The 21212-nt window shown below is 46.8% G+C and overlaps 1 protein-coding gene across 3 annotated transcripts in view; it reads right to left on the minus strand.

Moving 5' to 3' along the window:
* The window catches only part of COL6A3 (collagen type VI alpha 3 chain), an 81275-nt gene that overhangs the window by 50530 nt on the left and 9533 nt on the right, over positions 1-21212 (minus strand). For 2 of the 3 annotated variants that reach the window (XM_077869346.1, XM_077869345.1), the window contains 6 exons: positions 18550-18670; positions 16412-17029; positions 10428-11030; positions 5450-6034; positions 3123-3722; positions 1353-1925 (listed from right to left, as the gene is read on the minus strand). In XM_077869346.1, coding sequence (XP_077725472.1) covers positions 1353-1925; positions 3123-3722; positions 5450-6034; positions 10428-11030; positions 16412-17029; positions 18550-18640 — 3070 coding nt within the window. In that variant the 5' untranslated portion in view covers positions 18641-18670. The remainder of the gene's footprint in view (positions 1-1352; positions 1926-3122; positions 3723-5449; positions 6035-10427; positions 11031-16411; positions 17030-18549; positions 18671-21212) is intronic. The other variant, XM_077869347.1, reaches the window with a different exon arrangement.

The raw sequence follows: 21212 nt of genomic DNA on the forward strand, positions 1-21212 counted from the left end.
GAAGCAAAAATGGACTATTGGGACTTCATCAAGATAAAAAGCTTCTACACAGCAAAGGATACAGTCAACAAAACTAAAAGACACCCTACAGAATGGGAGAAGATATTTGCAAATGATGTATCAGATCAAGGGCTAGTTTCCAAGATCTATAAAGAACTTATTAAACTCAACAGCCAAGAAACAAACAATCCAATCATGAAATGTGCAGGAGACATGAACAGAAATCTCACAGAAGAAGAGACATGGCCAAGAAGCACATGAGAAGATTGCTCATACAATCATTTGTATTTCCCTGGCCATCAGGGAAATACAAATCAAAACCACAATGAGATACCACCTCACACCAGTGAGAATGGGGAAAACTAACAAGACAGGAACCAACAGATGTTGGAGAGGATGTGGAGAAAAGGGAACCCTCTTGCACTGTTGGTGGGAATGTGAACTGGTGCAGCCACTCTGGAAAACTGTGTGGAGGTTCCTCAAGGAGTTAAAAATAGAGCTACCCTAAGATCTAGCAATTGCACTGCTGGGGATTTACCCCAAAGATACAGAAATGCCAAAATACACCTGCACCCCGATGTTTCTAGCAGCGATGTCCACAATAGCCAAACTGTGGAAGGAGCCTCGGTGTCCATCGACAGATGAATGTATACACAAGCTGCAGTCTATGTATACAATGGAATATTCCTCAGCCATTAGAAACGACAAATACCCACTATTTGCTTCAATGTGGATGGAACTGGAGGGTATGATGCTGAGTGAAGTAAGTCAATCGGAGAAGGACAAACATTATATGGTCTCATTCATTTGGGGAATATAAAAAATAGTGAAAGGGAATAAAGGGGAAAGGAGAGAAAATGAGTGGGAATTATCAGAGAGGGAAACACAGAACGTGAGAAACTCCTAACTCGGAAACGAACAAGAGGTAGTGGAAGGGTAGGTGGGTTGGGGGATGGGATGACTGGGTGACAGCACTGAGGGGGCACTTGACAGGATAAACACTGGGTGTTATGCTATATGTTGGCAAATTGAACTCCAATAAAAAAATAAACAAAAATGATTAATAAGGAAGAAAGAAAGAAAGAAAGAAAGAAAGAAAGAAAGAAAGAAAGAAGAAAAGAAAGAAAAGAAAAGAAAGAAAGAAAGAAAGAAAAGAAAAGAAAGAAAAGAAAAGAAAGAAAAGAAAAGAAAAGAAAGAAAAGAAAAGAAAAGAAAAGAAAAGAAAAGAAAAGAAAAGAAAAGAAAAGAAAAGAAAAGAAAAGAAAAAAAGAAAAGAAAGAGCCAGCAGCCTACCGCATACCCACGCATTGCAGAACTGGGCCGCGGAAGCAACCAGAATTTCTATGCCATACCTGGTGCCGGTGCCCCATTTTGCACTGATTTTAAGAGATTGACGATCTGTGGTTGAAGGTCTCCAATCTTGGGAAGTGACTCGGCGGCCAGGATAAAGACAGGCGACGGCACCATGAGCTCCAGCTCAGTAGGATCTGCGTTCTTGGCCTGCAAGATGAAAGTCACCACCCCGCTCTGTTTCAGGTTGAGGGCAGGTGTGTCCAAACGATCTGAGGACCTTCCTGCCACCAGCAGGACCAGGAACTGAAGCACTCCATCTTCGATCCGGCTTCCGGCGGACTTGACAAAGATGTATCTCCGTGCGTAGTCCAGCGCGTAGCCCAGATTGAGGGTTTTGCCAGTCTTGATCTTCATTCTCTTCACAAGATTCAGGATTTCGGGCTTATTCTGGTGCTCATCGAAGCGAGACTCCACCCTGACATCATCGCTGTACTGAGCCACCGCAACCCGGGTCCCCTCTGGTTTCACATCCAGCTCATCGATAACCTTGTAGAGAAAGTCGCGGACCGCAGGGAACTGGCCCACGAGATTGGCTGAGCCGTCAAAGAGGAATAGAATGTCTCGCTTGCTCTCTACAACAAAAGTAGGTTGGGACACAGTGAGGGACGAGAACCTTCCAGGCACCAGTGTGACTTCAGCCCAGCACCACTAGCATTTGGTAATGGGGAGTCACACAATTATTTTTGATGATCACTGTACCAGCAAGGAAGGAGAAAACCCACTGTCAAAACCTGAAGCACCAGCCATCAGTAAAATGCTCCATTTCACAGCAGTGCCTCTTGGCAAAGAACCGGATGGGTCTACCCAACCTAGTGTCATGCTTCTTCAACAAAGCAAGACAGTGTAAGCCCCAGAGTGCCCTGTTCTTGGGTCAGGAGGTCGTCACTCTAGGAGAACAGTGTTTTCCAATCATTGTAAATTAAACCACTTAAAATGTGGCCCAAATTATCCTTTTGCTTCAAAATCGACCAGTCCTTAGCAGCAAAGGCTGACATGGGTTAACCATCCAAGGATAACTGAGTTGACACCTATCTGCTCTAAGTGGATCGTCTTTTCATTAACTCTGAGGTTATGGACTAGGACCCCAAAGAATACCCACCATTGCTCTGTGGTACAGTCCCAATCCTCTGTACTTAGTCCACAGAAAACAGGGATGACAGCCCAGAGGGGGCTACCACATGTACCGTGAACATTTTCAGTTCAAACAGGATTAGGATGCAGTTGTCTCCCCCTTGCTACCCATCTGGGTGATGTCAGCAAGTGGTAGAGCCAACGTGTCCTCATCTCACCACTGTACTGATTTGCAGTGACAACAACAGTCCAGACTTCCTTTGGAAATCATTTTATCGTCACATAAAGATGCAGCCCTTGTGGGGTTTATTAAAAATACTAATTTCTACCTTCTGCAGATTTTGAATATTAAAAAAATCATCTTTAGATGACCTCAGTGGATTATCCCATATGAAAGGGAGGCCGTCCCTCTCACTCTCACTGCCGTCTGGATCTAAGCTCCAGAAACCGTCACAGGAGGCAGGTTGAGATGGGAGGAACAGAAGCTGGAGTTTCTAGACTTTCTTTCACAAATGAACCCCCTTGAGAGAGAATCAAAACTTGCTGGTACCGTGTCTCAAGCCCCCATCCAAAACATTTCCACCGCAGAAGGCCAGTCTCCTTTCTACAGTTCAGCACGCTCCTAGGTTCAGACTGGGCCACCTGCCCCCGGGGGACGTGCTGGGGGAAGGGAGCCCCGCGCAGGTGGGGAGCTTTACCTGGCTGGGCGAGTGGGACCTCCTCCACGCCTCCACTAACATAAGTGGTTAGGGGCTGAATCAGCTGCTGAGGCAAAGCTGGCAGGGAGCTGAAATCATCCATGAGATACACCAGGCTCGGGTTAAAAGCAATCTGCTCAAGCTCTGCCCTATTCGCCTGGTTAGCCCCCACGCAGAAGGTGAGGACGCCCGCGCGCGCTAGGGCATTGGCAGCTGGCAGATAGGCGTCCTCAGACCGCCCGGCTGTGAGCAGGAGCAAGAGCTGCGGCACGTGTTCGCGGATCCTGCTGCCGCCAGCTTCGGTGAAGTGGTTGGCATGGACATAGCTCAGGGCCGAGCCAGTGTTCAGGCCTGACCCCCCCTTGAGCTGCAGCTGCCTCAGATGAGCAAGCAAATCTGACTTTGTCTGGTATGTGTTTAGGGAGAACTCTGTTACTGGAGTGTCACTAAATTGCACTAAACCGACACGAATGTTGTCGCTTCCAACATCAAGGTTGTTAACTACGTTCATTACAAAGTCCCGCACATAAGGGAAATTGGCCTTTCCAACGTTGAACGATCCATCCAAAAGAAAGATGATATCCCTTCTGTTTGCGTGAACTGCAGTGGAGCACAGAAAACAAAGTGAGACATACACAACCGTGAGGGCCACATCATGCGTGCCCGCACCTCGGGCACGCATGCCAACATTGAGAACACACAGACGGTCATAGTGAGGCAAAGCATGTCGGTCTCGTAAAATATGGCAGCAGGCTGCATATTTTCCTCTAGTGGCGGCTGGTGCTTGTGAGGCATATTGGTAGCCAAGTTGACGAAACCAAGTTGGCTTGTGGAGAGATACAGTGCCAAGGTTAGAATATTTGCAACCAACAAAAATGACCGGAATCCTGGAGGTGGAACATTCCTTCCCTGGAAGTGCGTTCATTCCCTGCGAGGGAAGCCACCAGGGCACTGCGGCTTACCGCCTCACTCATGTTTATGACCGCGGTCGCGGCCAGGTTCACACGGGTGAGACAGGGTCCCCCGGGGCTTCACCCCTACACATCTGCAGAGAGACGTCCACTGACAGAAGTGTTAGCCCAAGTTCACCTGATAATAGAAGTTCCTCAAGGCTAGAAAAAAAATGAATAAAATGGCTCTATTCTCATCCTGAAGTATTCCCAGGACCACCCCTTTGTCACTCTCTATTGATACTCTTCTCTTGGGAGCCACAGCATCGCCTGGCAGTAATCCAGCGGGGTGCCCGTGGGAATGCCTCCAGAGTGAGATAATAGGAGCATGGAAACGGGTGAAAATGCAAAAGGATTGTTGACCATGCTTGACTGAAGACAGGCACGTGAAGATTCAAAAGTATAATTTTCAAATTAGAGAATTTGTAGCAGCACATATAGTACTACATGCCTTTCCAAAAAAAAAAAAAATTACCTTCCATCTTTTCCCTGGTTATCTCACTCAACTTTTGGCCTAACAACTAATTCTACCCTATGTCCTATTAAATGGCTTTGGCTAGGAGAGTGTGGACTGGAAGTCTGAAGGAAGTAGGAGAGAGGGAGGCTTTCAGAAGAGCAGAGAGCCTCGGGAGAAAGCATGCAGCATGCAACATGGGTCATGCATCCAACAGTCTTCCAGGGGGTGAGGCCGTGAGGTGGAAAAGCTCATTTCCGTGATATTCATCTTCATTAAGGACGGCGCATGGTACTCATCCAGCTCAACAGAATTTGAAAATAACTTTTCACTGATCATCGCATCAAAGGAAAGATTTTAGAAACCACTTGGGTCTTTATCTCCACACCCATTCGGGGACTGAAGGGAAACCCCTTAGAGAGAGGAGAGAAGGCCAATAACATTCTGCGCTGGTCAGGGCTGGGCCACTGTCGGCTCAGGAGGGCAAGAGCCGGGCCAGATGTTGCTGGTGGCAGAAGCAGGCTGGACGGGAGTCACCAGTAGGGACAGAACCCTGGGATCTGACAAGAGGTAACAACTACCAAGTGACCCCCTAGGCTAGGCCAGAAGCTGTAAGGACAGGTGACCCCTGGCCCTATAGTCTCTGTCATAGGATTCTGTTTGATGACATGTGAAGTCATGCAATTCTCATCCTATGACATTGGCAGACATACCATTGTATCATATGGCATTGGGGTCACACAATCTCCAACTCAGGGTAAAAGGAAGCCTGAAGTAAATCTCATTTGTGGCTCTTGTTTCCATCATTTAACACCTATCTCTCAGCTGAGCACAAATCAGACTTGGTTTTGTTCTGTTTTGCTTTTCTCAAAGGCTCTGCCTGCAGACCACCCTGCCGTGCTCTGACTTCCTCCCCATCATACCTTCAGAGGTTCCGGAGAGGGTCCTGAGAGGCGCCAGCAAGCCGGGCAGCAGGCCCTGCAAAGGGGCGGCTCGGAACTCGGTGGGGATGAACACCAGGGAGGAATCAAATGCAATCTCTTCCAGCTCAGCCTGGTCGGCCGCCTTGCTCCCAACGGCAAAGGACATGATGCTGTTTCTCTTCAGCTCCTGGGCGGGCTGGCTGATTTCATCTAGGGACTTACCGCCTGTAATCAGCACCAGAAGCTTAGGGACCCCCTCGGCGGCCCGGTAGCCAGCCGAACTAGTGAACAGGTTGTCCCGAGCAAAGTCCAGAGCGGAGCCCGTGTACAGGACCGAGCCTTCCATGGGTTTCATTCTCCGCACGGCGGCAATGACTTCCCTTTTATTGGGGTAGCTATTGAAATAAAACTCGGGCCTCACAGTGTCTGCATACTGAGCCACTGCCACTTGGATTAGATCCTGTCCGATCTCCAGCCTCTGGATGACTTTGGCAATGAAGTCGCGGATTGCATTGAAGTTGGCCAGTCCCAGTGCGGATGAGCCATCCACCAGGAAAACTATGTCTCTCTTGTTGACTTCAATGACTGTAGGTAGCAACATCATAAGGTGAGTAGAATGGCCTTACCTATCGCATCCAACTAAGACCCTCTATACAACCAACTCCACTCCAAGGGCATTCCCGTTTGCTCGGGCCAGCGTGAAGTCAGTGGGACCCCCCTGAAGAATCTGTCGTAACACACACATTAGTGCCAGCTGCATTCTCCCTGTATGTGGTGGCAGGATGGGCTCCTGACCCTCCCACCCCCACCCACTCTTAGTCCATTTCACAAAATAGTTGCAAGAAAACAAATTGAGTTTTAGTAACCGCCTGTTTAGCGCATTATCAGTAAAAAAAAAGAAAAAGAAAAAGAAAAAAAAAAAGCCAGGAAGCTCTTTTCTGCCAAAAGTCTATAGGTTAGATTTGAAAGTCAGAATGAAGCCATAGCAGCTTAAATAATTAAAGGAGGCATCAGTGTCTACTCAGAGGGCCCTTCATTTCACAACTGTGACGTCATGAACATCTCCTGCCAAGCTGATGGCACAAACATCCCCATTCCCTCCCGTTCTACTCTTCAAGCCTGGGTTTTTCAGGCGAAGAAAAGAGAAACAATTACTTGGCATCATAAAACTTACACAAAGGAAACTGATGTCAAACCCAGCAAGTGACATTGAAGTATTTCCATTCAAGAGACCTGCGTTGGGGAGGTGCTAGGACTGTGATAAACCACAAAGCAAAAGCACCTGAGCAAGGTCACTGCCTCATGCCTGTGAGCTTGTGTCCACCTGCCATGTGAGCAGGTGGCCTGAGCCATGACCACCAGGAACTGGGTCAGACACGACACCCCATCTAAACACCTGCCAGGGCTTTTAGGACTTATAAGAACATCAGTGGTTAAAGCTGAGGCAGGAATGCTTGTCATCTATTAAATAATTATCTGGACGTGAGCAGGCCTCTACCGCTCCACACCGTCAGGTGGATTATGTGTCTTGACGTTTGACTATCTTATTACTCATCCAAATTGTCCTCTTTTAAGAGAAAACATGTAGATGCGCACAGACACAAAGCACCCGGGGACAGGCATGCAGGGACATTGCTCTGGCATCAGTTTGTGGTGTGGGAACAATGAGTTCCAAGTCCTACTCTCCATAGAGATGTGCAGATGTGTGGAATTCTCACTACATGCGTGTGCAAAAGACACTGCGTGTGACCCAGGCCTGCCTTCTCCTCCCCTCCACATGTACATAGAAGACATACATACGTACAGACAGCTAACCACACGTGTACGTTTAATGCACACACAGATAGTGAGCCTGCCCGGATGCACGCACTCACACACTCCCCTCCTCCATATTGATGTACAAGTAGTTCTGACCTGAAAAGCAGAGATTCCTGCATTGTGCGTGTGTGTCTGTGTGTGTGCGTGTGGGTAACATACATGGTGGATGAGCAGAAAGACAGGTGAACTGTCATCCTCGATCACCGGGCTGACTCCCTCAGCAGGTTGATGGGCAGCCTCTCGTCCCCCTTCAGTGCGTGACATCCTCCTTCCTATCATGTGATGCCAACCCAGACGGAGCTGTCTTTTGCTGGGCCTGGGTTCAAAATACCCTGGTTGGGAGGTGAACCTAAGGTCCTGCTGATCTGAGGGCTTTTGCTCTCGCCTCCGGAGGTAGCCGCCACCAGCACACCCCGAGGACATCACATCCTCCCAGACCTCACAAGCCCGGGACCGGGGTGGCTGCCCTTGCTCTGCCGTGCTGCTGTTTGCAAATGTCCAGACCCCTCCTGTCACTTCTTCCCAGGGCTGTCTCCTCACCGCCCTACTCCCATCATGCTCAATGACTCAGGACCTTGGCCCCCAGTAAATCCTGTCCTCCCATGCCGCCTCTCACCCCCTACCCTGCAACTGCTTCTCAGGCCCCACCTGTCCTTACCATCTCCGGAGACTGCCATCCCCCACCCTCGGCCTGGCCTCACCTGCAGCTCACTCACCCTCCACCTGCCTCCACCATGCCAGGCCCCAGATCTGCCCACCCAGCTCCGCAGCCCACCTTCGGGGGCCTTGCCTCGGTTCCTGACAAAGCCCCCGTCCTTCTCCGGGCTGTGCTGCTCGGGTAATCTGCACCAGCCCACGAGGGCCAGTGCTGTTCTGGAAGCTTTCCTCTCCCAGCCTCCAGAATGACTACTTCATCCTCTGCTCTTGGCTCACACCTGGCCCGGGCCCAAGCCCAATCTCACCACATGGGTCACTGAGAAAACAGAAGCCACTGGAGGACATGCCTTCAGCGACACAGGCACCTCTACCTCCCTCGGAGCTCGTCCTCTGCCCTCCCTGTCTCCTCCTGCCTCTCCTCCCCACCCCCCACCAGCGCTACAGTGACAAGGATCTGCCAAGGCCACCAATGACCTCCATGGGGACACATGCAGTGGAGCCCTCGGTCTCATCCAACTGAGCTTTTCAGCAGCTCTGGACACAAGCCACCTCTCCCGCCCTCGAGACACACCATCCTTGCCAGGCTTCCAACATTCCACTCCGGCATCTCCCTGCACTGACCGCCCTCCCAGGTCACTTTCGAGAGCATTCCTTTCCTTACCCAGCTGGCCTGGCCCCCTAGGTCCTGTCTCTCTCCCAGCCGCACTCCCACACCTCTCCTCTGAACCCACATGTGACTGTCTGTGACGGTCAGCCCCCAGTGCCCATGCTCACCTCAAACATGACACGGTGAGGACAAAGATGTTTGTGTTTACCCCCAAACTAGTTGCTTCTGCAGCCTTCCGTGGATCAAGTGAGCTCCAGCCCTACTACCTTCCAACAGTCCTGGAAAGAGGCCAGGCTCCTTTGTGTTGCAGGGCCACCATCCCTTGGAACACTGTCCCTCTGCTCTTAATCTGATGTCCGCTTTCTATCCTCCAGCTTCTCTAACAGGCCTTCGCTAGCCACCCTGTCTGAAGCTCTCTCCCCCTAGTCCTCCCCTTACAGCCCCAGGGCACCCTCATCTACCTTCTCACACTCCCAATACTGTGTCTGGTCGTTGGCTTGCCCTTTCACCATCTGCCCATTATCCTGTAACAGGCCAGTGGCCGTGTCGCTCTTGTCCACCAGTACTGTTGTGTCCAGTGCTTGGCGTACTGTCCACACCAGAAAGCCAAGAATCTTTGTTGAGTATTCAAAGTAGTCACAAAGGTCAAAGATGTTTGTGAGTGAGGACCTAACGCTCTCGCTAGGGAAAACTGAACTCAGAGCATGTGCTGCCCAGGAAGAAGAAGAGTGTGGAGCTCCTCCTGGGACAGAAAATGTCTTCATCTAGTGTAGCTCCTTTGTCATAAATTCAAGAAATTGGAGCCCAGGGAAGTTGTGCGGCCTGCACAGGATGGCACAGCTGGTTCACATAAGACCCAGGATCAAAGGCCAGGTCCCCCGGCTACAGCCGTGGTGTTTTCTCAATGTTGAAGAAACCTATGGAAACCATCTGTTTGTTTCCAAAAGTGTACAAATCCAGAGAAACCTTCGTGGGTCGTATTCCAACCAGAAGGATGTCTAGAAATATCAAGGGGATTCTCAGGATGGAATTTGGCATCAATTCTGATTTTCCCTACCCAGCAATAATGCGGAATACCGTTGGTAATCTCTGGCGGACAGATGAGATCACCAGTTGAGGTAACTTGGTACAGTTGGATCTGCCTAAACCCTAACTGCCAAAGCCTCAAGCACAGCTATATTCTTCTTTACATTTTGAAAACACATTCTCACCTCCCACATTTGTTAAATGCATATTTGTTAGGTGATGTGATTTGTTTTATGTTTATAAATTACTCCAATCGGTCTCTTTCGCCAAAGGCCCTCCATTTGAATGTACGTCATGATTTCACCACTTGAAAGAACTACTCAGTAATCTGACAAGCACAGGAAAACAGCATCTCATAAATATCCCACCAAGTGAGTGCTTTGTTGTTTCTTACCTTCAGAAGTGTGGCTGTCAGTACCCAGCATAGGGTCTGCCCTCACATACCTACAAGCACACCTGGTAACACACTGGCTTAGAGGCAGTGCCAAAGTCCAGGGACTAACTTTCTCAGAATTGCAATGAGACCCTGAGATCCATTTTTCAGATGACTGGATCGTAAGTAAACAATACGATGATGCTCAGTAGCCTCAGAGTAACAGCTTTCTTGAATTCCTCTTAAAAAGCACACTTTCTTGACAATGCATGCATTAACAGGAGCTTCCCACTCACTCACAGATCTTGTGTCTTTCCCAACACTGCGACAAGCACGGACATCACATCCAAGAGCTGGTGCATGTCAGAAGGGCTCCACTGTGGGTACTTACAGGTTCTCCTGAGGTGGATCATTCTGTAGGTGCCTGCCTTACTTCTACAAAAACCAACACACAAAACACCCCACTCCCACACGGATGGCGAGAAGAGCATACGTACCTTCTGTGACAATGGTTGGCGGTTGTAAGACAATGTGCCTTTGGGCCACGCCAACAATGTACGGCAGTAATTGCTCCTGGAGGTCCCCAAAGCTACGGAATTCCGGGACAGTAAACACCAAGTTGTCATTGGTAGCTATGTGCTGAAGCTCTGCCCTGGAGGCGGCCTGGGCTCCGAGGCCAAATGAGAACACGCTAGCCTGCTTCAGCGCTACCACCCCGTCGCGGATCTCGTCACTAGAAGGCCCAGCACTTATGAGGACCAGCACCTGGGGAACCCCTTCCTCCACTCGGCTGCCCCCTGCCCGGGTGAAGTGGTTCTCCACCACGAAATCAAGGGCAAGGCCGACATTGGCCAGCTCCCCACCAGTGAACGCCAGGGCTTTCACTGCATCCAGAACCTGGGCCTTGGTGGAGTAGGTGTCCAAGGAGAATACGGTTCTGGGCTCATCACTATACTGGACCACCCCCACTCGGATCTGCTGAGCTCCAACTGAGAGTCTCTCAAGGAGATTTACAAGGAAGTCGCGAATGACTGCGAAATGGGCACTTCCGGTGTTGTTTGATCCGTCAATAAGGAAAATAATGTCTGCAGAATCTTGTGCTTTAAAAGAAAGAAATGCAAAAAATGTGAAAGCGTTAGAACAAGTGACCACATGCATTGTTCAGTGTTCTGACATGTTTCTTTGGAAACCAATAAGAAACACGAAATATGGACAAACAAAACACATGTTGATTAAGGAATGTGAAATTCTCTTTCAGTTCTGCATTCTGAATGGATAAGAGGCAACTTCTTAGGAACCATGGTGTAAAACGGGGCACTTATATCGGATTTTCATTTGCGCCACCTCTGTAGTTACACTTCAAAACATTGTAGTCACCTTTCTGAGAAATCATGGGCACATATTCTAGAAATTTCTATGAAATTTGGTGGGAGATGTCATTGCATGGAATTGTGCATTACTATACCCACAGGAGAAGATAAGGGGGTGCATGCTATGAACAGAGGTCCAAACGTGGTTTCTAAATTTTGGACATTTCTCTTATAATCCTCAAGTAATTATAGGAATTTTCTTTGTCCAAATCCACAGCTAGGAAACAGAATCTCAGGTTCACGGTTTGGTGACTTATCATCCCAGTATGTTAGACACTTGATTCCTTTGAGCAACGGTTTCTTCTCTTTTCTTTAAAAAAACAAAATGGCAGCAGCCATGCAACTCTGTGAATTTGAAAGGAAAAACTCAAGCCAACGTAAAAGTTTTCATCTTAAAAATACTTTCTTAGATGTTTGGTTGATCTTTTCTTTTTTTTAATAATTGATTTTATTTAAATTCAATTAGTTAACATACAGTGTATCATTAGTTCCAGACGTAGAGTCCAGCAAATCTTCAGTTGTATATAACACCCAGTGCTCATTACATCAAGGTCTTTTCTTTTTTCATATGATGTTTAGTTGCATGGAATTCACATGCAGGTCTGGGATTAGGCTAGATGTCTTGCTCATGTGTTTTTGCTATTGCCTCTGTATTCAATCACATAATGCAGAACAATGTTAAGGAGAGTGATATGAAACCAGTCATGACATAATTATCCAACCTTATTTTTATGACATCCTAAACTGATTGCCTACACAGATCACAAGCCTCTAATAAACCCTGAATCAGAATTAGCTCTGGGGCTATACAGATGGACATGAGATCGGAGACCTAGGCCTCTCTTCTCCCCACAATGGCAAGCTAGAGACTCCCATCCCATTACAGAGAATGGGGGTTACACAGCAGCACTGTGTAAGGAGTGGCAATCAATAATTTATAAACCTAAGTAGAATATTTCAAAGGGTCAGCTAGAACATTTAAATCAGACTGATTTAAAACTAGAAAAGAAGCCAAATCAGTTTGGTGAATGCTTTTTAATAACTTAAATGTGTGTCAGGAACAGGAAAAGACTCTATGTGAGCATATATGATATTTATATTCTGAGATTTTAGGAAGCTGTATTTAGGGTATAATCACAACATGATACATAAAACTTTTCCTTCTGACCTTGTTAGTGGTCAGTGGTCAGTTCTTACATGTAAAATGAATTTTTCCTTATGCCAGCAAAATTGCTTTTATCTTCGCTATGGAAACAGGATATAAATCTAATATCATAAAATTCAAGAATTTTGTTATAGTGATAGTCTGTTCTTTCTCAAATACTCTCATAGTGTCAGATGAGCCAGGGATTACTAGAATCATAACAGGTCTTTCTTCCCCCACTTACACAAAACTCCTGACATTTTTGCAGATGAGTTCCTTGTGTAGGGAAAGATATCAGCTTGGAAATATGAGATCTATTGAAAGGGTTAATTTGCTACAGTGATTAGGATCTTGTATTTTTTATAAATGTCACACAAAAGTATGAAATAACAGGGAGCCCTTGCTAAGCATGCCAGAGCATTTGCTACTCTTTAGCCAAAACATATGATTCCTGAGGGATCTTTGGGAGGATGCAGTGCCACAGAAATGGCCCATGGTGTCATTTGAGTCAGAGGCCTGAGGCTCTGCCAATCACACCACTATATTCCTCAGCATTTTCCAGGCCTGAACCAATGCTCCAGAGAGACAATGGTAGATCTGCCACTTACTCAGCACACCAAGTCCCTTAAAAGAAGGATTAGCTATGAGCCTAGCTAGGGTCAGTAAGAGAAAAATGATGCCTAAAACCAGGCTGACACATTCCTTATTAGTTTTACTTTTTCATTAATTTATCCCACTATTATTCTGTTTTGGGTGCAATTTCCAGGAAATTCTCTTTATGGTACATAAAGAGAAGCCCTATGAGAAAATCCTTGAACTTTTCTCTCCTAAAAGCTGAAGAGCAGCAGGTCATAAAAAAATGTTGGATAATTTGTCATCACTGAAAAAACAACATTGTCCTCTAATGCACACAATGATGGACACACAAGGGCATGCTGTGTTATCCAGGAGAGCCGAAGCCTCAGACAGACACGGGAGCTATGGGTTCTTGTGTACAGCAAGCCGTACCAATGACCAAGATTAACCCTAAGGATAACCAGGTGTCACTAAAAGTAAAAACATGACTTTGTCTGGCTTGCTGCTTTAACGGCTCATGTATCACACCCTCTGTGGCATTTTCTATTGAAAACTTTCAGGATGTCCATGGAAAAATCAGGCTCCTTTAACGCTTTTGGAAACACTGTTTTCCTGAGCATATTTGTGTGGGTACAATGCCTTCCTTAGCTCATGGGATGCTTCCTCTTTTAAATAAAAATAAAAAGATCACATACATACTTCCTGTGCAAACATTAAATTGTAGATTGATTTCGTGAGTGCTTTGAATCTGTATTTTACAAAGAAAAGAAGGCTCACACCAAAATCCTCACTGAATACAGACCACTTTTAGCTTTTGCTTCAGTGCAAAGCTTTTGTTTCTTAGTGGTATGCATATGCAAAAGAATGGCAAAGAAATTTTTAAAAACACAATCTCCAGAGACTGAGTACTTGAGTAGAGTTCATTTAAGAACACTGGGGACTTGTTGGCAAATTGAATTTAAATAAAATTAAAAAAAAAAAATCCTCTCCAACTAATATTTTATCCACCAAGCTGCCATGATACATCAGTACATTTGATGATTTATTAGGCAAAAGTCACTTTCTGGTTGTGCAAATACTGAGAATCAAACTTAATGAGTTTGCAGAAGTAAACCTATGATATTTCATTCATGTACGCCTGTGTAGAATGACATTTACCCGAATAAAGTTGTAGTCTAATAAAAAGAGAATAGCGGGGACCATTAGCATTGTATACACATCCATATTTTATGATCAAGAACACTCTATGGGTAGAAGTTACCTGGTGGACAGGTAACGGGAAGAAATAGCACTAACTTACTAGCAATCTCTATACTGCCCTCTGACTACCTCTCCCAAAAACCATAAGCAGAGAATGATTATTATTTTACTTTTTGCTGTGGAACATGCAGTGGGATGTGATACTGGAGGAATTGCAAAGTGAAGTTAATCAGAAAAGGCAACATAAACAGATTAATGTTCCACCCTGGAGCTGCTAGTGGCTTGGATACTAGAAGACAGAGATGCTTTCTTGGCATAAAAACAAAGGTTTTATCACCTGTGTGGAAACGTACTCTATTGACAGGCTCATTGTTCGTTTAAAGAATGGTCAAACTCACAAAGGCAAACTCATCCCGAGTCGGCCAAACCAGCAATAGAGAAAACACGTCCCGTTTCTCTACTGATCCCTTCACTGTTTCCGTATGGATGAGTTCTCATCCCTCCATTCAGAAAGGTGATGGTCGGTGAACTACTGACACTGAGACTATCGGAGAGAATAAGAGGTCATCATAGATACTCTCATGTCGTTTCCTTGTGGCCCAGAGCATTTGGTTTGGGATGCTCTTGGGGGTGGTTCCCCAGATCCTTCTCTTATAATCTGGCAGGATCGACACGTCCGTCATAAAACATACGTGAGGCGTGTCACTCATAGCAGAGAACACGTTCTGGTGTCAAATGTAAATAATCCAGGCCGCTGCTTGCTCCCCTGTCAGAAGTAGACCTGCTGGCAAGGGCCTTAGAGTTCCCACACCTGTCACAGCTGAGCGTATAGGTGACCAATGGGGATACCCTCGATGAACAACTTGGGGTTGGTCAGTCCTTGGAACCCTTCTCTCCTCTCAACTCCATCTGCCCAAGACGACTGTTCCTTCTCCCGATATCCATCAACTACTTCTCCAGCGCTCGCTTTCTGAATCTGTTTCGGGAACCTGACACCCGTACTGTGTTCCTACAATTCCCCCATTACCCTGATCTCAATCCAGAAAGCTACACCTTTCTGGAATAAGACCAGACTCCACATGCCCTCATGTCTTTCCATATGCCCCTCCCGCGCAGCCCTTTAGATTGGCCAAGTTATGCCTCAAAATCTCAACTCTCTTCTCCACGCTCCATCCAACCTGTTGAATTAACGAGAGAGGCCGACTTTCAACTTCCTATCTCTGAGCCCCTGGGGGGGTGGGTGACCACTTTGGAAAGCTTAGGAGGAACGGGCGGATCTTGCTCGTAGGGTCATTTCTGGGGTGCAGAGCCTGCTTTCTGAGGCTGCTCCCCACTCACTCCTCTTGTTCGGAGGATCCTCCACCTCCCGGGCAGAGCTAAGTGCCCTGAAGGATCTCTGTCCTTCCTAAGGGACTCCTTCACATCACGCTCAGCCTGCGCCCACACCACACACCCTGTGTTCACCTCCAGGGACTTTAACGTCTGTGTGGTAACCCTGGTGAGCGCCAGCCTCCCTGGTCTCAGCCACCCCTCCCCAGGGGCCCTCCATCCCCTGGACGCTCTGCACACGAGGGCCGCCCCTGAGCAGCCCTCAAAACTACCGCACCCCCCGGTCTGCCCCCAGTCTCCCCCGTGCTCGGTGGCTCACACACCAGGCTGCCTCTAGGGCCCTCTCTCCCTCCCGGTCCACCCCGCTGTCCCCATCTTCCCCAGGGCGGGACCCCCGCGTGGGCTGTTGCAGGGGCTGACTCGCCCCCTCCTGGGGGTTCCTTCCCGAGAAGGGCCTCTTGCCTCTCTCCATCACTGTCTCTCTTTGCAAGCTCTGCAGGCACTTCCAGCACCGGCCTTCGCTGCCAGGAAGCCTCCGTTCCCGGAACAGGTGCCAGGGATCTGGGTTAGATGCCTGCCTCGTAGGACCCGGCAAGTGCCTCCCATGGGATCCTAATAGCAGACAGGCGTTCTTTAGAGTCCAGATTTACCTGTTTCACAGAACACCCCCTTGGAGGCAGGTGAAAGCTCCAGTTCAGGAGACTCCAGAGCACGGTCAAACCTTTGTTTTTAGCCCCGCGAAGAGCCATCTCCTCCCGCCCCCCGCCCGCCCTAGCCACGGGCTTGCTCTAAGGCCAGCGGTTGCCAAGCTTACGTCCAAAGAACAGCGAGGCGGGCAGCAGCCTGGCAATGTTGCCATTACCTGTGATGTCTTTAAGGGTCTCCGTGCCTCCAGCCCCTTCCGGAGCCACGGATGATTGCACACAGGACACTAAGTTTCCTACTATGTCATGAAGTGAGGTAAAATTCTCTAGGTTGAACACATGCATATTGGGCGGTTCGCTTGCTATTTCTTTTAAGGCTCCTTCATCTGCATCCTCAACTCCAATTGCAAACACGTTAGCGTCAGCAGACTTAAGTTCCGCTGAGGGCAGAGCAAGGCGGTCGTCGGAGTGTCCATGGGTTAACACTACGATAACCTGAGGGACTCCGTCCCCGGCCCGGCTTCCGGCAGCCTCAGTGAGGTGGTGCTGCATTACGTATTCTAATCCTTTTCCAGTCTCATTGCTTCCCCCAATATAAGACATGTTGGAAATGTGGGAGAGGACTTCTTGCTTAGTACGGTAGGTATTTAACAGGAACTCGGTATGTGGGTTGCCGTTGAACTGGACCAGAGCAAAACGGAAATCACTGTCTCCCACAGCTAAAGATTTTATAACATCATACAGAAACTCTCGAACAAGTTGGAAATGTTCCTTTCCAATGCTCCAAGAGGAATCCACTAGAAATATTATATCGGCAGCAGCACCATTTTTGACATCTTTAAAAAAAGACAGTGGTTTAGATGTTTCTCCTGTTCAGGCAAGGACTTCCTAGCGGCGCAAAGCCTTCCTCCCTACGCTGCCCGGCCTTGTACTGCACTGCTCCCCGGGAGCCCCGCCCGGAGGCCGACTTACCTGAGCCACGGGCACCTGGCCGCGGGGACGCGACACCAGCTGGTGGCCACTCGCTGGCCCCAGTCCCATATGCAATGACCCCATATGTGAGCCAGTAGCAGGCTCCAGAATGGGGAGGGGGACAGTCCCTGGAGTGTCTTTCAACTCAGGCGTGATTCTCTGTGACAGTTTGAGCCCCCAAGACCCACCTGATGAGACCAGAAGCCTATCTCCCATCAGAGACAGCCAACCAGCGTTTTACGAGTTCATCCTTCAGTTTGGGCTCTGAGCCCCGAGAAGAAGGAACAGTGAGAACTTCTACTGCTTTACATTAGCTAGCCTCCAGCACTTTGGATAATTTGCAAGAAAAATAAATGTAATCAACCTGTCTTCCTTACATGAAGACTCGTGAAACTGTAGAGAAAGGCAGCGTCTCATTTTTCTCAGACTTTTTAGCAGGAGGTTAGTGCTCTAACTACTTCCTATGTATTTTTCAGGGCCAGGAAAGCCTTTGCAGATATGGAACACTATTTATGGTTTTCAAAGATGAATCCAGTCCTCTCTCAAAAGTGGAAGCTGGAGGCTCAGAGTGCCAGGCTGTGGGTGGCCAAAGAGTGCCCTTCTGCACTGTAGGCCAGGCTGGCTGCACACAGCAAGCTCCTGGACTCTACTTACCTCAGGCTGCCCTGACGCTTCAAGCAATGTCCCCCTTTCCTTAAGGTAGTGCTCACCTCCCTGCCATCTAAGGACCATGGACCTCAGGCAGGAGGATCCCTGCCAGAGGCCCAACCCTCCAGGCAAAGGGGAGGAAGACCCGAGGCCATGCTTCCGAGCTCATAATGCACGAAGTATTCCTAAGTTTTCTAAAACTCTGCAAGCAAACTCTTAAGAGGGTTAATTCGGATCTATGTTTTCAAATAGTTTTGAGAAACTGATTTTTTAAAGATGTGATTCTACATGAAAAAAATGTCTTTTTGCATCTAGAATTAGAGAGGAAGGGTGATCCATGTGTTCTGTTTTCAAGGAAGAATAATGTTCATTCTCAGTAATTGTCTTGTCCTGGTTTTATATGGCGTGAGACCAAAGCAGTGCCAGAAATGCGGAAGAGCTCTTCATTTGGCAAAATGTTTGTGATACAGAGTTTCTGCTCATGCCCAATGTAAAAACAAACCACCTGCAAAACAACTCCAAGATATCAAACCCAAGTTTTAGCAAAAATAAGCCATCTCTCACTGGATACAGAGCATCTGGAAAAGTCTGTACACTGAATGAACATCCCATAACAAGGGGCTTCACCATTCCTTCAAAGCAAGTCTAAGTTCTATCTCAAGCTCATGAGGTCTAAGATCTACAATCAGAGAACATATTCCTTTGAATAAAAGTAAGAAATATTTCCGGATCTTACCTGCTTGCTGCTGTTGGGCACGGGTAAGAGAAAAGCCTGAGAGAAAAAGACAAAAGATGGCCACCAAGGGCAAATGTCGATGTTTCCTCATTTTGAATGTGTCTAAGCACCAAGTGGGAACCTGAACGAGAAAATAGGGCAATGATCAGTTTTGATACTCAGATTACAAGCTAGTGCATCAAGGATTTATCCCTTTTGTGAAAACTGGTTTTGACTAAACAATAAATGAGACTCTTTGAGTCTAGTGATTATATCCCTTTTGTCGTAGCTTAAAAAAATGCAATTAAATTTTCCTTCCTCTCAGATTAAGGAGGACAGCAAGTCACCAAACAAATGGCAGAAAGAGTCAAGAGTCAAGGAACGTGTGGGCACAGAAAGGGACAGGTCTGTGATACCCAGCTGAATTTTGTAGACCCAGTTTGTAGGAATCCCTACTGTTTACAGAAAAAAAAAATGGGCTTTGCCCAAATCAGACTGTATGCAAAACACAACTGTGACTTCTGGGACCACTTCAAATCTTGCCCTTACTCTGTGGTGGGCAATTTTTTCCCCAAGAAAACCTGCTGTGTGCCAACCACCAATCTCAGAATGGAACAAGTGCAGGGACGCTGAATTAGCAAGCCTGTGAAGGCAGACCTGAGGGTTGACCTTCTTCCTACCTGGTCTCCCATTCAGCTGGTGGCTACACACGTGACTTCCAATTGGCCAAGCTCATGTTCAGATGGGCTCAGTAGCCTGTGTCACCAGACCTTTGCCCTGCAAACTGCATCATCTCCACACCCCAACTCAGAAAACACCCCCACTCTAACAAAATCCCAATGGCATTTTTTTTTTCGTAGAAATAGGGGAAAAAATCCAAAAATCATATGGAAGTTCAAAAGACCCAGAGGAGCCACCACTGTCTTGGGGAAGAAAAATATAGCTGGAGGTGTTGCATTTCCTGATTTCAAAACATCTTACAAAGCTATAGTAATCAAAACAGAATGGCACTAGAATAAAGACAGACATATGGACCGATGGAACAAAATAGAAATCCCAGAAATAACTTCAATCCCATGTATGTGTCAAATGATCCTTCATCAGGGTGCCAAAGCTACATGATAAGGAAAGAACAGCCTCTTCAACAAATGGTGCCAGGAACACTGTATATCCACATGCAAAAGAACAAAATTAGATGCTTACCTTACAACATGTACAAAAACCATCTCAAGATGGACTAAAGACCTAAACATTAAGAACTGAAAGTAAAAAATTCCTGGAAGAAAATGTAAGGATCTTCATAACATTGAATTTGGCAATGATTTCCTGGATACGACACCAAAAGTGTGTGCAACGAAAGCAAGAATAGACAAATTGGGACTAGATCAAACAAAAACTTCTGTGCAGCAAAGAGAACTATCAACAGAGTGAAAAGCAATCTACAGAAGGGAGAATATATTCTCAAATCATGTATCTGACAAAGGGTTCAAATCTGGAATATATAAAGAAATCCCACAACTCAACAACAGTAACAAATAATAATTGTCTGACTTAAGAATGGGAAAAGCGCTTGAATAGACATTTCTCCAAAGAAGATACACCAATGGCCATTAAGCACATGAGAAGATGCTCATGACTCATCATCAGAAAAATGCAAACCAAAACCACAATGAGCTATCACCTCACACCCATTAGAATGACTACTATCAAAAAATAGTTAACAACAATTATCAATGAGGAGGCAGGAAAATTGGAAACTTGGTGCCCTGTTGGCTAGAATGCAAAATGGTGCAGCCACTATAGAAAACTATATGGAGGGATCCCTGGGTGGCGCAGCAGTTTAGCGCCTGCCTTTGGCCCAGGGCGCGATCCTGGAGACCTGGGATCGAATCCCACGTCGGGCCTCCGGTGCATGGAGCCTGCTTCTCCCTCTGCCTATGTCTCTGCCTCTCTCTCTCTCTCTCTGTGACTATCATAAATAAATAAAAATTTTTTAAAAATCTTAAAAAAAAAGAAAACTAGATGGAGTTTCCTTAAAAAGTTAAAAATAGAATTACCATGTAACCCAGCAATCCCACTTCTGAGCATATACCTAAAATAACTGAAACGGGGTTGTGAAGAAATATCTGTACACCCAAATTTGTTGCAGAATTACTTACAATAACCAAGAGGTAGAAGCAATATAGATGCCCATCAATGGATGAATAGATAAATATGAGACATGCATACAGTGGAGTATTACTCAGCCTTAAAAAAATGGGGGGGGGGGATTCTATCCTATGTGACATCATGGCTTAACCAACCACACCACCCAGGTGCCTGAGGACATACACTTTAAAACAATGTAAAAGTACATTGCAAGTGTGCTATCCTTGATTCTTTCTATTCAAATTAAACATTGGATTTTTCTATCATCAAAACGCATCCTACTGGAAAACTGTTTTATGGAAAGATTGTCCACGTCATTTAGATTCTACTGGATTCTTTCAAAAAATATAGCCAGTTCTTTCTAAAACAACCTGCAATATTGTAATAGTTCAAAACCTTTTTTTTAAATGTGGCATCCACAAATTTCAAAAGACCTGTCAACCTCTCACAAATGTGTGCGCAATTGTATCTGTGTATAAAGGGTTTTCTGAGAGTGGGGTCCATGGTCGCATGTGACTCTGAAAGCATCTAGTCTA

Source organism: Canis aureus, chromosome 24 (assembly GCF_053574225.1).
Source record: "Canis aureus isolate CA01 chromosome 24, VMU_Caureus_v.1.0, whole genome shotgun sequence".
Taxonomy (NCBI): domain Eukaryota; kingdom Metazoa; phylum Chordata; class Mammalia; order Carnivora; family Canidae; genus Canis; species Canis aureus.